The 17,182-nt window shown below is 40.3% G+C and overlaps 1 protein-coding gene across 1 annotated transcript in view; it reads left to right on the top strand.

Moving 5' to 3' along the window:
* Positions 1-17,182, top strand: part of prkd1 (protein kinase D1) — a 76,954-nt gene that overhangs the window by 43,466 nt on the left and 16,306 nt on the right. The window contains exons 3-4 of the mRNA NM_001127412.1: positions 11,576-11,707; positions 12,978-13,138. Coding sequence (NP_001120884.1) covers positions 11,576-11,707; positions 12,978-13,138 — 293 coding nt within the window. The remainder of the gene's footprint in view (positions 1-11,575; positions 11,708-12,977; positions 13,139-17,182) is intronic.

The following is a 17,182-nucleotide window of genomic DNA, read 5'->3' as shown; positions in this document are numbered from 1 at the left end:
ACACAGCAGCTTTGCTTATATAAACCAGGGGTGTCAAACTCAATCACATAAGGGGGCCAAAATCTAAAACACAGGCTAAAGGTGGCCATACACTTAGCAATAATGATCTATCGTGCGACCATTGGTCGCTGGTAAGATCGTTCCCATCCTCCATTGACAATATAAATTCTACCTCCACCTGCCGATTCAGCCCTTAACATAGAATTAGCTTGGGCGCCTGATCAAAATCTTTTAACCTGCCCGATCGACAAGACGACTGATATCCGCAGCCTTTGTGATATTTGTTGTCTCGTCGAGCCGCCATACACACACCGAATATCGTACAAAATATCGGTGTGTGTATGGCCGGCTTGAGTTGCGGGACAAATTTTTTTATTGAGATACTTGGGGGCTGATTTACTAATCCACGAATCCGAATCCCGAATGGGAAAAAATCGGATTGGAAACGAACATTTTGCGACTTTTTCGTATTTTTTGTGATTTTTTCGTCACCGTCGCGACTTTTTCGCGAATTGTCGCGACTTTTTCATAGCCATAACAAATTTCGTGATTTGTAGCGACTTTTTCATAGCCATTATGACTTTCGCGAATTGTCACGACTTTTTCATAGCCATTTTGACTTTCGCAAATTGTTGCGACTTTTTCGTATTGAGCGCTCAAAAAATTTGCGACAATTCGCGAAAAAGTCGCAAAATACCGATCATTACGAAAAAACCGCATTCGGACGCTTGCCGGACGTTCGTGGATTAGTAAATGTGCCCCTTAGTCTTCGTAAAGGGTAGATCCTTTCCTTACCCTGAAACACCATATCGCACACCATCCTCGTGTATTAATCATGCTTTCAAAATAGCAACAAGCACAAAGCAAACTGGACAGGACTGAATGAGAGCCTTGGCAACCTAGGCCACAGATGAGCAGAGGTTCATTATGTGGCCCGTGGTGACTGTGCCTGACCGTGCAGCTGACCAATTGCCTGACTGCACTGCTCCAGTCCCCGTGGCGCTGTGACTGTGCCTGATCATGCAGCGTTGCCAATTGCCTGACTGCGGCGCTCCAAGTGGCCGCTCTTATGTTCTGCCCTGCAAGGTGCATGGTGCGGAATGACGTAATACGCACCACACACCCTGCAGGGAGGAATGTAAGAGCGGCCAATTGGAAGGTTGGAGTGGCGCAGTCAGGCAATTGGTCATGCTGCATGGTCAGGCACAGTCACCAGGGGCCACATAAAACAGCCAGGCAGGCTGGATTTGTCCCGCGGCCTTGTGTTTGACACACATAATCTATAGTAGTCTTTCTGAGGCAAACAAAGCAGTTGTACCAGTGCAGTGCAACAGTGCATTATACTATAATTACTTTTATACACTTTCATATTTTGGTGTTACTGTTCTTTTAAAATCAACTCCCCTTCCCCCATAAAACTACCTGGAAGAGCAAGGGTTCCCTCTGCTACCTGTGCCCAGTTTATTATTGCTCTAAATCACACTGAAGTCATATTGTTTGCTGTTTAGGCAACAGATAAAAGATGCATCCCGACACAATAAAACCTGAACGTTTCACTATATAAGCAGCTATATATTTGCCTGATTGGCTGCCCACATAGGAGAAATGCATATTAGCTGCATACTCAATAACAGCAAAACTAAGAAACCGAAAAACCGCTAGAATTTTACTGTACAAATTATTAAAAAAAAACACGACAATGCCCTCTTCAGGGTGGTGCCGCATGTAGAGGTTACTAACGGCTACTTATATTTGGCAGGAAATATGCTTTAACTCTGCAAAGAGCTTGTTTGTTATTCCCTGTTTGCATTGGTTTCCTCTGGAAAGCTCACATTTAGTAGTACAGGTATAGTATCTATTATTCAGAATTCTTGGGAACTGGTTGCCCAGGTAAGGGAATTTTCTGTAATTTTGATCACTGTACCTAAAGTCTGCTCCAAATCATTTAAACATTAAAGTTTAAAAGAGAAAAAAAAAAGCGTAAAATTGTTTTCAGGCCCGGATTTGTGACAAGGCCACAAAGGCCCAGGCCTAGGGCGGCAGGACTTCAGAGGATAGGGCCGTTTTACCTATTTTTGTGAGGTTATATTTTCTAATTCAAGTATGGGATCTGTGATCCAGAATGCTTCTAGATAAGGGATCTTTCGGTAGTTTGAAACTCCATGCCTTAAGGGCTGTGGCACGTTTGAAACTCCATGCCTTAAGGGCTGTGGCACACGGGGTAGATTAGTCGCCCGCGACAAATATCCCTTGTCGCGGGCGACTAATCTCCCCGAAATGCCATCCCACCGGCGAAAATGTAAATCGCGGATGGGATGGCATACGTGGCGCCGCAATTTACCGAAATCGCGGAAGTTGCCTTGAGAGGAAACTTCATGATTTCAGGAAATCATGGCACCGCGTATGCCATCCCACCGGCAATTTACATTTTCGCATTTCGGGGAGATTTGTCGCTGGCGACTAATCTCCACATGTGTCACAGCCCTAAGTCTGCTAAAAAGTATTTAAACATGAAATGAACCCAATAGGATTGTTTTGCCACCAATATGGATTCATGCAGCTTAGATACCATCACGTACAAGCTACTGTTTAACAGTTAAAATGATTTGCTTAAAATGAACTCTGTGGGAGTTGGCCGTCTCATAATTCAGAGCTTTGTGTATAATGGGTTTATAGATAACAAATACAATGCCTGTCCTGTAAAGGATGTGTGTTTTTTTTATTGGTGCTATGCAAATAAATGATTATATGGACTCCTGTACCTGTATAGAAAACACTGAATATAATATGAAAACAGAAAATTGATGCTTTTGGGTCTATGATGCAACCAGTAAAAAAAAATGTTAATAGCAGTGTTGTTTCTCGCCAAAGCAGTAATAGCCAGTATTTGGAATCTAGCACGCTTATTGCCAGTACGTGCCATAGAGCATTACATTTTGTTCCATTCCTGTCTTCTAAATGGGGATAGTTTTATGCCTTTATGTGTTACAAGTGTGTGCTTTCTAAATATAGAAATATGGGCTGGTCCCGTGTGTTTGTATGCAGAAAGTTAGGTTTGCGATCTGTAAAATCTGTGATATCAACATCATTTTAAATGTTTTTAATAAAAATTATTTTATTGAGCCTATCTTTGAGCCCATGCTGAAAAGGGGGGTGTAGGACCCCTTTAAATTTCAGTTTGTTTTGTGTATTTCTCAAGTATCTTGATTTTGTCTACATTGCTTCAATGTAATTCTTATGTATAATAATTATTTAAATATGTAAAGGTTTGTTATAAGGACGCGCACACACACACAAACACATATATATATTTTTGTTACCAAAATATCATAAGTGGGTGTCTGTAGCCTTGTTTATTATAACTGGGCAAATTGACCCCATGCATTATTGGCTGCTAACTTGGCACTCTATAGATCCTTGGACCAATGTTATCTGGGTAGAAAATGATCAAGCATTACAATAAAAGCAATGGTACGTGTGTCCCCATATGATCAGATTAGAAGCCCGGGGACAGGTTCTATCACTTGTTTGGCCAATTGGACAACAGGTGGATCAGCATGGTGCTCCATTCTGACTTTCTACAAAGCTGTAGTGAGACCTTGTCTTGAATATGGAAGACTAAAAGGGGCATTATGGTGCCAGAGATCATCTAGAAGAGGATAACCAAATTAATTAGAGGAATGCAAGGTATAATATGACCACTTTAACAAGGGTACTACAAGATCATGTGATTTCAAGAATAGAAGTTTCATTTTCAGTTAGGCAAAGTTATTATGTTCTGCTAAAATACTAGCATTGTGTCAACAGATTGTGAGCCTAATGAACATCTACTTATTGGCTCCCCTATGTAGAGCTTCTACCCCACTCCTGAGATCACAGTCCTAGGCAAAAAAAGGACTTCACTGCTAAAGTAATTCTTATTCATTTCTGTTGGGAGTTTTCTAATAAAATACATAATATTACAAAAAGTAACCAATATATCCTTCTGAAACACACTTTTCTGGGAACTTTCCTCTTGATGATATCCTGAATAACAAAACATGCTTTGGTAATATTTCTGTGTAGCCCACTACAGGGGCATATTACCAGTCCATCTACCCACTTTGACCATTACATATACTCAAGGACCAAATCTGTGCTTATAGCTCTGTGTAGCAAACTTTATAATAATTTTGCATAGTACAAAAAACTATTTCAGCTATTTAGGAGCATTTTCTGGTACTGTTACTGAATGTCAGCCATAAATGATAATGGGGGCCAAGTCTTGCAATATATGATGAAGGCCTGCAGCCTAAATGAGGTCAGTGACTTAGCACAGAGGCTCCTGCCAGTTTAAGGCAAGATAATTAAAGCCCAGAATCATTCAATTTGTAATTGCGTTAGTGGTAAAATATATGCCTGTAACCTATAAAACTAAAGAATTTCACTGGCAGCAAGGACACATTCTCCTCTTCTTTCAATGACATTTATATGTAGCTAGACAATTAACCCATTTCTAGTCACTGTAAAATGAACAGGGAAAGTTAGGTTTAGGGCAGGCCAGGTTTTTGGCAGTACTAGTATTGTTTTTTAAACTGTTACATAGAAGCATAAATGTATGTAAATAAAGAGTATATGATTTAGATTACATAAAGTTTATAGCTTACAGTCAAGGGTTTTTTAAAGTCCAGTGTTCTACATACAGTCCTATGTAAAATATCATGCTGTGTGCCTAAACCTGTAAAAGATATTTAATATAGTATACTTATATATTTGGTTACTTTTCTTTGTACCCTGGATGAGGATACTTTTTCATACAGCAGTTTCCTAAGTGCACTGTCTATCTATCTTTCTGTTTGTCCATATCCATCTATCTAGCTATTCATGTATAGGTATACATTATCCTAATATCCCAAAAGCAAGCCAGCATTACCTGTTACATCCTGCATGTATTCTGTTGTAATACATATTTTGTGTCAATCAGATTAATGGAACTAGTGTCAATTCGGAAACCAGTTATAACCATACTCCAATCAAGAAATACACTATTGGCAGCAACATATTTAGCCAGTTCTTTACCCGTGTTCTCAAAAACAACTTCCCTTCCTTTATAAAGTAAAGGTATATTTTGCACTGCATCCAAACCCCTTGGATAAAGTAGAACATATCTCCTGCAACATCACTGCCCAGCTTCTGTTGTTTATAAAACCATACTTGATACTACTTGGCCCTGGGGGGTGAGCCCTTAGTGCTCATTTGCGAAGCCCTTGCCCACCTACGTGTTACACTCTGTGTCAGGAGGAGCAGTCAGCCTTTTCCTTACTAGCAGCCTTTGGCCAAGCAGTAAGGACAGGCCAGATGCGGCCCACACACCTCCAGATGCTCCATACCATGTGTCTCTGAATGACTCACATGGTACAGGGGTGGGTACCTAAAGCAGGCAGCGTTCACTGTTTTAGTGTGAGGTGACCCCGTGGATTGCAGCTTAAAAAACTCACCTAGCAGCTATTTGCACAATGCAAAAAAATAAAATAAAAAAGACTAATTGTGGCCTACTTTGCACACTGCGTAGGGTATTGTAAATGAGGCCTATTATCTCAAAAGTGATCTTGTATTAAACCATTAATTAAGTTCCCTAAATCTTTAATTACCATAGATTGTGTGTCCTTCTGCCTATTGAAAACTTATAAGCTTCCCTGCTGTACCACAGGATACATAATTAGGGACTGAGAATATTTAAAATTGTGGTCTCTCTGAATACTATTCTATACTCAATAGCATGTCAAAAATTTTTAAATATAATATTGTCCCTGTAGGGAATTCCTGTTTAAGCTGTATCAGGTAGTGGTTGGACATAAGACACGTTGGTTGAAAGAAGGAGGGTTTCTCGCTTTCAAGAGTATTGTAATAAATGAAGTTGGAAATCACTGAGATAGCCCTCAGCAAACCACTCATTCACACCCTTCCTTTTTAAATACACTATCCCTGTATAATGGAGGGTGTGTGTTTGTACTGCATGTAAATCAAAACCTGTTTTAGTGTTATAAATGACAGCAGCAGATGGAAAAAAATGATCATATTCTTTACCTCAAGGATAAAACAGTTTCCAAAGACCAAAGACAAAAAAAGCCCTTTATCACTACTTTAGTATTCAGCATTATCCAAAATGTAACCGTAAATCCTTTTTTTGGCACATTGTGCATATGGATAGCCCTGTGTAGGGTTGTATCAATGGCTTGTCACAGGGCTTCTACTGTACTTCTGGGAATAGCAGTAAATGTAACTTTATGGGGAACAGAAATGAGCAAAACTCTGCTGGTAATTTTCTTTGCCCCTGGGAGTTGTTCACTGAGTTTGGGTGGATTTTAATTAGCGAGTCCCCTGAGGAGGTAACTTGTGCTTATTTATTTGATTTTTTCTTACTGGCAACAAGCATCAGGTTTTTTTGGTTTTTTTTTTTAAATGAAAATTCTAATCTAGAAAAATGTAATCAAACATCATTGGGGCACTGACCGAGGGATGGACCAAATACATATACTTTTAGAATTTTTTTGAATACAGGTATGGGATCCATTATCTGGAAACCTATTACCAGAAAGCTTTCTTTTTTTTCTCTGAAATTACAAACAAAACCTTGTTCTTGATCCTAACTACGATATAATCCTTTTTGGAGGCAAAAGATTTCTGTTGGGTTTAATTACATTTTTAATAATTTTTTAGTAGACTTATGGTATAGAGATCCAAATTACAGAAAGACTGCTTGTTTGGAAAACCCCCAGGTCCTGAGAATTCTGGATAACAGATCCCATAGCTGTATAGAATCTTCTGTTAAACATTTGATCAAATATCGAATCAAAACCCTAATTTGCATTTTCATTTTTTTGTATAAAAATTGGCATCATCTATGAATAAAAAGAATGGCGTTAAATAGTGCAAAGCTTTAAGTCACATGACTTAATTGTTCTGCCAAACAAAAGCAAACCCTACTATGATCCAAATAATTAAAAGGTGCAAGTCGAGCCTCCCTAATGAGGTGGCGGTCAAAGAAAACATTTTTAACAGGGTTCAAGTTTATATGCATGTTCAGCAAAACCTATTTAAATTAGGTTTATTATTAGGTTTTATTAATCATTAGAGGATACAAATTAATTAATCAGAGTAGAAGAGACAAAATGTAGGTTGCATGTGAACCTTGTAACATTGGATATGAGAGTTCAGTGGAAAAATGCCTTGGACAAAAAAGTTTAGGAGGCTGTACTGAAAGCATCTTTAAAGTGGCAACATAGCCAATGGCATGGAATTTATTTCTGCTTTAGATGTGTTCATAATGCATGTATTTTTTTTTCACCTGTGCACATCGTAAAACAACATATATTATGCTTTACGTCGGAATTAAGAGATTCTTTGAGACTACACCCACAGTATCATAATGTATCCACAGCTGTCTTGGTGATGGCAGAACAGTGTCAGCTGAAGCTTGGCATACATGCACCGATTTTCGGACTTTGTGTGGGTTCGAATTATCGTCCTGACAATTTTTGTACCATGGTGATTGGTTGTTTAGTTGATCTGACATTTCAGTCAGATAACAGCAAAATCTGCAAATGTATTAGGGACCTATAATGCATTTCCAGGAAGTCTCTTTCATACGATTGGTGTCTACCAACTATTTAGTGTTCAGAACATCCTTTATCCTACAGTTTCAGTCTGAATGTTAGTTTTAGATTGCTGCATTTAAACATACAATCGATATTCAAATGTTTGTCGGAAGAAGACTAAAATCTGAAAGTGTATGGCCACCTTAAGACATATGGGCTACATGGAAACAGGGAGAGACAGGTCTTGAATATTAGGTAGGCTTTTTTTTTTTTTTTTGCCTTTCAAAGAAGAATGTGTCAGTAATACAGGATGAGACTATACGGTTGTTTTAAAGTGGGAAGATCTTGGTTGTTTCTTCTAAATGGTATAAAATGGGTTTTAAACAGAATCTATAGATAATGGCAACACAGTTCTAACCCTTTTACTAACATAGGTATTCCAGACCTTCTAGTTATGGGTATAGTATGACATATGTTTAAATCCCAGACCCCATGTGGAGGTCTTACTTACAATACTGGAAGATGGCCTATTAGACTAGAATATGGGCTACCACTATTTCTGAATTAACCAGTGCACTATTTACTAAACAGTCAGGAAGTACAGTACATATTGGCACCTCCTAGAAGCCAGTGGGCTGAATAAAAAGTACTCCAAACCATCTGCACTTGGCTCTGAGTGCCCACTCAACAAAGGGAAATAGTGACAAAATCCTTAGTATCCATCACTTGGAATGCACATTGCCAGCAGCCACCTGGTGCAAGTCAAGTGACTGACACTTATCGCTTACAAATACAGCAACGAGCAGTTCTTAATTAAAGAAGAACTATACCCCCGGGCGCAGAAAGCACCCTTAACTATCACTGCCTAGACCTTCCTCACCTCTCCCTTATTGCATTGTTTTTAAGTTTAATCTCTGTCCCTATCGATAACCGCTAGCTAAAAATGCAGAGAAGCGCAGGTGCATACCTCGCCGACATCTTCTTCCGGGTCTTTCTGCCGATACGTACCTGCTTGCGCAGTTGGAGGTAGCAGGAAATTCAACTGCTTCAACTGTGCAAGCAGGTTAGGTGTCAGCGGTGAGACCCGAAGTGTCTTCAGTCAGTAAGATGTTGGGCAGGTACGTGGCTGCTCTTCTCTGCATTTTTAGCTTGGGGTTAGTGATAGGGACAGAGTGTAAACTTAAGGTGGCCATACACGAGCAGATCCGCTCGCTTGGCGATGTCGCCAAGCAAGCGGATCTTCCCCCGATATCCCCACCTACGGGTGGGCGATATCGGGGAGCATATAGGTAAAAAAAAAATAATCCGATCGTTTGGACCTGGGGCCAAACGATCGGATTATGTGGGCGGCAATGGGGCAGTCGGATCGGGGACCGCATCAACGAGCCGATGCGGTCCCCGATCCGACCAGATTTTCTAACCTGGCCGATCGAGATCTGGCCAATTTCAGGCTAGATATCGGTCGGCCAGGCCGCTCTGCTCTCCCCATACACGGGCCGATTAGCTGCCGAATCGGTCCAAGGGACCGATATCGGCAGCTATAGTCGGCCCGTGTATGGGGACCTTAAGAAACTATGTGATAAGGGAGAGGTGAGGGGGGTCTAGGCAGTGATAGTTAAGAGGGCTTTTTGTGCCTGGGGGTATAGCTCTCCTTTACGTTTATGCAAGGGTAATGGCACACAGGGTATTCTCAAAATCACTTTGTGTGACAATACACACAAAAAATATAGCCTAGTGTATATCCATTCATTAGAACAATAGCCCCAGTAACATGATAGTGGACATATTGTTGTATGGATATGAGGACAATATGTTTTATTTATAATATGTCTTTATATATGCAACACAGACAGCAAAGTTGAAAATCCTGTGTGTCTTTTGATAGAGGACTTTGATAGAGTGCAGTGCTTATGGCTGTATTTACATAGACCTGATGCAGCTTACTTAATTTTTACCTTTTCTTCTCCTTTAACTGTTACATAAGCTATTGGTTCACAGTCTTGATAATGTTTGCTCAGTTGCTTCTTTCATTCTCTGAAAGGTGTGCTGCTCTTAAGAGGTTACACCCCCCTCCCCTGCTTTCTTTTACGTGGTTTGGTGTTTTGGTTGAGATTGGTTTGTCAAATAATTTTGTTGTCTGTAGGTGGTCAGAAACCACAGGAAAATGGCCACATAATGCTCTGCAGTGTGGCTGGTGGTGTGATTTCCAACCCCTCCAATATCAACTGACTTTCTTGACAATTGTAAACTGTTAAAGGTGTAATTAATCCTAAAATTACATATAATGAACACTAATCATCTCATGCTATTTGCCCTTTTAAGCAAACAGCATTCTCTTCTTAAAGGAAAACTATACCACCAGAATGAATGCTTAACCAACAGTTTATATTTTGTGGCCTATTAAATAATCTTACTAAAATTGGAATGTATATATCGGTAAATATTGCCCTTTTAGTGATGGGCTGTGTGCTCCCTCAGAGATCACCTGACAGGAAATAATGCAGCTCTAACTGTAACAGGAAGAAGTGTGAGAGTAAAAGACAGAATGACCTAGTATGTGCCATTAGGATTACCCAGTGCCACATACTACTATGCACATGGTTTATTTACATGAAGCAGTGTGTTACATATGAACTGTTTAATGCAATACATTTTTATAGAGACCTACATTGTTGGGCGGGTGTATATTAAGCCTTTCACTACTCTGCAGCTCAGTACATCTATTTATTTCTGTCACCTTATGTTCCTCATTGTTTCCTTCATTTGTCTGAGCCACCGACACATCCTACTTTTAAACCTTCCTATCCTGCTTCATTTCCATCTCAGAATTCCTCCACAAGGAAATCTCCCTCCTCAAAACGAATTTAAATCCTCTCTCTTGGAGCTCTTGCCTAGTATCTGATTTAGCCTTGGCCACTGTGGGCCAAGGCCCTACTTCACTTATTACATTCCAGTTTGTGTCTGACAATTACCCACTGTGAATTTAAATCCTCTCTCTTGGAGCTCTTGCCTAGTATCTGAGTTAGTCTTGGCCACTATGGGCCAAGGCCCTACTTCACTTATTACATTCCAGTTTGTGTCTGACAGTTACTTACCCACTGTGAATTTAAATCCACTCTCTGTGGCTAATAGCTGCTGCTGCTCAAATAAATACAAGTCACTGTGTCTGAAATGTATTATACAGTACAAGTAGCCACAACTTTTTAGCGATTAGTCGCCACATACTGGGTTTTAAAAATTGCAGAGTCGAATTGCCCCAGCACCTTAGACTGTAAGCTCTGTGGACCAGGGACCTCCTTCCCCCCCATGTATCTTAACATAAAGCACTTCATGGGGAAACCATTATAATCCTTGATTTTGGCAATAATACCTTGCTTCAGATGCAGCAAACTACAGTGGTTCTAAGTTGTTTGTATTAGGGTTGATGATTTGAACTGGAAGCTTTCAATTCTCTGCTTGGAGGGCTTTTTCCATTGCATAGATGTGGTGCACAGTTGTAAGCGTGGCTCTTTAAACATTGTACAGGGGGACATTTGTGGCACTGCTTTAGTTGCCTTTTCAGCCGTCTCATAGTATAAGAAATATTTTTACACTTTCTCACTTCTTTATCATAATTATTATAAGGAGAGTTTAAAGGGGAGTTTAGTGAAGCGGCTACTAGAGTCAGACTGTCCGTTAGCTTTAAATTTCCCAGGGTCTGAGAGAGCAATATAATGAGCAATGTCTTATTGAAAAGGCACCACTGCCTAAATATTTATGGAATCCTTGTACCTCCAGCTACGCAGCCCACTGATAGAGTTGCCAATCCGCATGTCTCATTTATCAGTATGAAACTGCTAATATCTATTAAGATGTAAAGGTTTCAGACGAGTTCAGAGGATCACTCTGGATATATTTACTGTCATTTCCTTTCAGTTTTACTTTAATGTGTATACTTTTAAAATATGTGCTCTTCAAAATCTTAATTTTTTTTATATTTTTTTTTTTTTTTTTTTAAGCCTCAGCCACATTCGAAGATTTCCAGATCCGCCCCCATGCATTGTTTGTCCATTCTTACCGAGCGCCGGCATTCTGTGACCATTGCGGAGAGATGCTTTGGGGTTTGGTGAGGCAGGGCCTCAAGTGTGAGGGTAAGTATAGCAATTTATCTGCATGAATCTGAGCCTGGGGAAATAAGGGCTCTTTAGTCGGGCAGCCCAGATAGGAAAAGGTCTCTCTGCTTTTGAGAGCAATCTCTTCTGCCTCTTCATCTACAGTGATATCACAGACATTTGGTACAGCAAAGGTTATACTTTGAAGTCCTGTTAAAATAAAATCAACAAGAACTAATACATTTTCAATGCAAGTGTCAAAAAGTGTTTTTCAGAATAGTGCTCCTATCCCCAGCTCAGTTTAGCCCTTAGTTCTTTACATGTGTGAATGCCAGTGTCTAGTGTTATCATGTCGCTACTATATCATCTGGGCACATTCATCAGCACAAAGGAGAACATGACTTCAGGGACATGCTGCATTGCATTAGTAGCAATATATGTCTCACATGCCATACGAGTTATAGTTATGCGTTTAACACCTATGGGCATTGCTAATGTAGGTAGGTCACCTTGTATTGGAATCTTTAGGTAGGTAACCTGGCAAATCACTGGATCAAGATGGAAAAGACCTGATCCCAACCATAATAGTTGGTACAACTTATTTATATAAAGTTGGAAATTGCTTTACTGTTTTGGATTGCCTTCTGTATATCCCAGAGAACCCACGCCATGTCACGTATAGTAAATAAAATAGGGGCTGATTTACGAACATACCTGCTAAATTGCAAAAGTACAGTTGAATATCAACCAATATGTCTACTTAAAGTTTGAAAATAAAAGAACTAATCTGTTGCAGTCCTTCTGTACCTAAGGAATCATAATTCATGATGAGTGCCAAATCCTTCCTTAACCATCTAGTTATCGTTTTTGTTTTGTCACACTTCAATTGATGGCCAATATTGATTTCCTATTAATACAGGTATGGGACCTGTTATCCAGAATTGCTTAGGGATTCTTTCTGTGATTTGCATCTCCATTTCTTAATTCTACTAAAAAAATATTTAATTATTAATGAAACCCAGTAAGATTGTTCTGTCTCTAGTAAGTATTAATTATATCATGGTTGGGGTCAAGTACAAGGTAAAAGGAAAACATTTTTTAAAATTTGAATTATTTAGTTAAAATGGAGTCTATGGAAGATGGCCTTCCCGTAATTCAGAGCTTTCTGGACAACAAGTTTCCAGATAATGGATCCATACCTGTATATAGATATATATTTTGTATATCTAGATCTCCAATATTTTGAATATTACAGTTATTGCTTCAAAATCACCTCACGGGTATTTATGTGTTTCCTTTTTCCTCCCAGGATGTGGTCTTAACTACCATAAGAGGTGCGCCTTCAAGATACCCAACAACTGCAGCGGTGTCCGTAAGCGCAGATTGTCCAATGTCTCGCTGACTGGATTGTCCAGCATTCGCACTTTGTCCGTTGAACCTCTCTCCAGTGCTCCTGATGAGCCATTATTGGTATGATGGGATTGGATACAAAGGCTAAGGAGAGTATTTATTAACCTTGGAGACAAACATCACTAGTGATATTGCCCATAGCAACCAATTGGCAATTAATTTTAAACGGTTAGAAAACAAAAGCATAGATCTGATTGGTTGCTATGGGCATGATGTTTGTGTCCAGTGTTAATAAATACACCCCTGGGTGTAATATATTCTACACAACCTCCTAAAATAAAGTGCCACATGATTATATTTAGGGGGCACATTAATCACCTGATCCAGTTTAGGTAAAACTTGTGCACTGATTCTTATTTGGTATACTCTGGTCCGATCACACATTTCCCTTCTGAAACATTCTTAACATATTGGATGCTTTGGTTGGTCATCTGCTTTACATAGGCTGTCGGAAGGTTTTATGGCTGTATATTCAGATGCCTTTATTTCTCCCTTCCTTGTCTGTGCTATCCAGGTATTTTTCACGCAAGTCCATTTTAACACTTGGCTCTCTTCTCTCTCCCGACCTGCCTCCCCTTCCTTTCTCAGTCTCCTCTCAGTCCCAGCTATGAGGTATGTGATGTCTTTTCATCTTATTTTCCAACCCCAGCTGTTCATCTTTCCATGTGTCTGACTGCTGCCGCTGCAGGGGATTCAGCCATTAGCTGGTTAGTGCATTTGTAGAAGGGAGCAGAAGCCAGTGTAGCACGGTGCCTGTGGGGGGTGGATCTTAGGGCTTATATGTTCACTTTAGTGCTTCTGCTAAAACAGCATGTTTTATGGTTCTTATATTCATGCAATGACATACTATAGTTGAAGCCTGCCATGTGGGTAGAGTCTGATGAGCTATGTTTTTGTGTGTGCGGAAGGGTTTTCCTATGTACATGACAAAATCAGAGGAAAGTTGTGTCGATGTGAGTGAATGCTACAGTTAGCATGACTAGGAATCCATAAGGAATCATATGTGCGGGCCGGGGCAAAATCAGAGGAAAATTGTGACGGTGTGAGTGAATGCTACAGTTAGCATGACTAGGAATCCATAAGGAATCGTATGTATGGGCCGGGGCAAAATCAGAGGAAAGTTGTGTCGATGTGAGTGAATGCTACAGTTAGCATTACTAGGAATCCATAAGGAATCGTATGTGTGGGCCTGGGCAAAATCAGAGGAAAGTTGTGTCAGTGTGAGTGAATGCTACAGTTAGCATGACTAGGAATCCATAAGGAATCGCATGTGTGGGCCCGGGCAAAATCAGAGGAAAGTTGTGTCGATGTGAGTGAATGCTACAGTTAGCATGACTAGGAATCCATAAGGAATCGCATGTGTGGGCCCGGGCAAAATCAGAGGAGAGTTGTGTCGGTGTAAGTGAATGCTACAGATAGCATGACTAGGAATCCATAAGGAATCGCATGTGTGGGCCAGGGCAAAATCAGAGGAAAGTTGTGTCGGTGTAAGTGAATGCTACAGTTAGCATGACTAGGAATCCATATGGAATCGCATGTGTGGGCCAGGGCAAAATCAGAGGAAAGTTGTGTCGGTGTGAGTGAATGCTACAGTTAGCATGACTAGGAATCCATAAGGAATCATATGTGCGGGCCGGGGCAAAATCAGAGGAAGGTTGTGTCGGTGTGAGCGAATGATAAAGTTAGCACACCTAGGAATCCATAAGGAATTGCATGTGTGGGCTGGGGCAAAATCAGAGGAAGGTTGTGTCGGTGTGAGCGAATGATAAAGTTAGCACGACTAGGGATGAACTGATCAAATGTGAATGCATGGCCATAGATAATTGCTTGATAGATGTGTTGTATAAGTAGAAAGTCTAATCCACATACAAAGAATGTAGAAAATATTATATTTATGATCAGTTTGATATAAACTATTCTATCCTTATTTTGTATGCCGCTACATAGGGATGATTTCCCCAGGATTCAGTGTTCGTTTATGTCGGTGTGCATGCGGAGGCATGGAAAGTTGTGTTGAAAAGGCAGGAATCCAGGCCATAGTGATGTTTGGTTTGGCTTGTATCTAGCTGCTGCTTCTGGCTGAGCACCATACTGCACGCTGTCACCTCACGCATCTCCACACCGCATCCTTTCTGTTTCCTGGATGCACAAAGTTCTCTCATCCTTAGCTGCCAGACAGATGTGCACACTTCTGCACCCCTTACCCCTCCTGTCTTTTTGCATTGCACTCACTTTCTTAACCCCTGCTTTATACAGTTTGCATAATAATCATTTAAAACATATCTGGCGTGTAAGGCTTAATTAATCAAATAAACCCCTTACTTTAATTTTGATAGTATTATAGTTTATTCACTCAAATCGTGCTTCACTGCTTGTGGCCAATCAGTAGATTCGTTCCGCACTTTCTCAGCACTGAATGGGTTATGGCACCTTTGCACTGAGCTTCCCATCAGCTGCAGTTTCCATCATGTAATCTGGTTTTAGCAATCATTTCCTGGAGCCATTCCAGCTAGAGCTCAGCTTGGAACAGAAATCCCTTGGAAATGGCCCACAGCTCAGACTTAGTATCAAGTTTTAAGGCTCCAGGGTCCTCTATTCCAACCCAGCAGAGCCACCGTGTGAGGGACTGTGGGGAAGTGCAGTGTTTTTATTAGGGTTAGCACTCCGGGGTGCCTAGGGCAGTGTTATACCAGCAACTACATGGGAAATTCTGCCACCATGAGGCAGCTTTTTATGCACACGTGGTCTTAAACATGAATCATCAAAGCATTTATTACTCGACTGCCACAGGAAAAAAAATACCCAGCAATCTTACTGCCTGTTTTGTCCTTCACGTTAGCTACGGTTCCTATTTCACTTTGTGGGGAAAATGTAAGGGTAAAACCAATAATAGTAACAGCAGAAACAATGATGTGGCCTCCAGTATATATCATCTGTCTGTTTACTCTGGGAATTATCTTTTGTCTCATTGCCACAAGTATTCCAACTGCAGCTCCATGTCCCAGCAGATAGGTTTCGGCTTATTTGGCAAAGGCATGACCCATGGATATCAGTATAAACTGATTTATAATATGTGCCTGCTAGCGAGTGCTTAGAATGTGAGTTGGTCTACATGAGCAAGTTTGATTTTTATGATTAGCTTCTTTTATTTATATAGTGCTGATGCATTCTGGAGCTTTAGAGAGATTACACATCATTTACTTCGGTCCCCCTGCCCCACTGGAGCTTACAGTCTAAGGGTTCTCTTACATTCATTCACACACTATGTTCAGTTTTAACAGGATCCAGTTAACCTCCCTGTATATTTTTGGAGGTCCTGGTTGTTTAATTTCTTCATAAACCACATGAGGTTGATGGCTTATAGGGTTTCTCTTTACAAAATCACCCCTGTTGCCCCCTATTCCATTTGAATGGAAAACACCTGACTGCACAAGGAGAAAGATGCTCTAGGGCAGTGATTCCCAACCAGTGGCTTGTGAGTAACATGTTGCTCACCTCTCACTTTGATGTTGCGCCCAGTGGCCACAAAGTAGGTGCCCATAATTTAGTTTTTGGCTTGGAGACAAGTTTTGGAAGCTCAGACAAGCCATTTTACCCTAAGCAGAGTCTCCTGCAGATCAGCAGCCCATACAGGGCTACCAAATAGCCAATAGCCCTTATTTGGTATCCCCAAAAGAATATTTTTTATTTTTGTGTGGTTCACCAATATTTTTTACATCTGAGTGTAGCTCACAAGTAAAAATAACATTGGGGATCCCTGTTAGGCAATTACTATTAAAGCAAATGGGAATTGTCAGGGGTGGTTTATTGTTCGCTTCTGTGCTGGCTCAATTACACCAGTGATGAAATTACCCCATGTACCGTTTTTACATGTGAAGACCGTTTTGATTTGCTTAGTTTGAGGGTAAAGCACTTGTGCTAAATTCTTTTACTTGTGTCATTCTTGTCACCTTCAAGAAAACCTGTTGGTATTCCTATTCGCATCTTTGAGGAAAGCATTAAATTTCCGAATACTTTATTTCAGAATTAAACCTTTATGGAGTAAAATAAACCTTAATTATAAACTGTATTATGTAACTATATTGATAAACAAGGTATATTGTC

Source organism: Xenopus tropicalis, chromosome 8 (assembly GCF_000004195.4).
Source record: "Xenopus tropicalis strain Nigerian chromosome 8, UCB_Xtro_10.0, whole genome shotgun sequence".
NCBI lineage: Eukaryota > Metazoa > Chordata > Amphibia > Anura > Pipidae > Xenopus > Xenopus tropicalis.
This window is presented reverse-complemented; position numbering and strand designations above follow the sequence as displayed.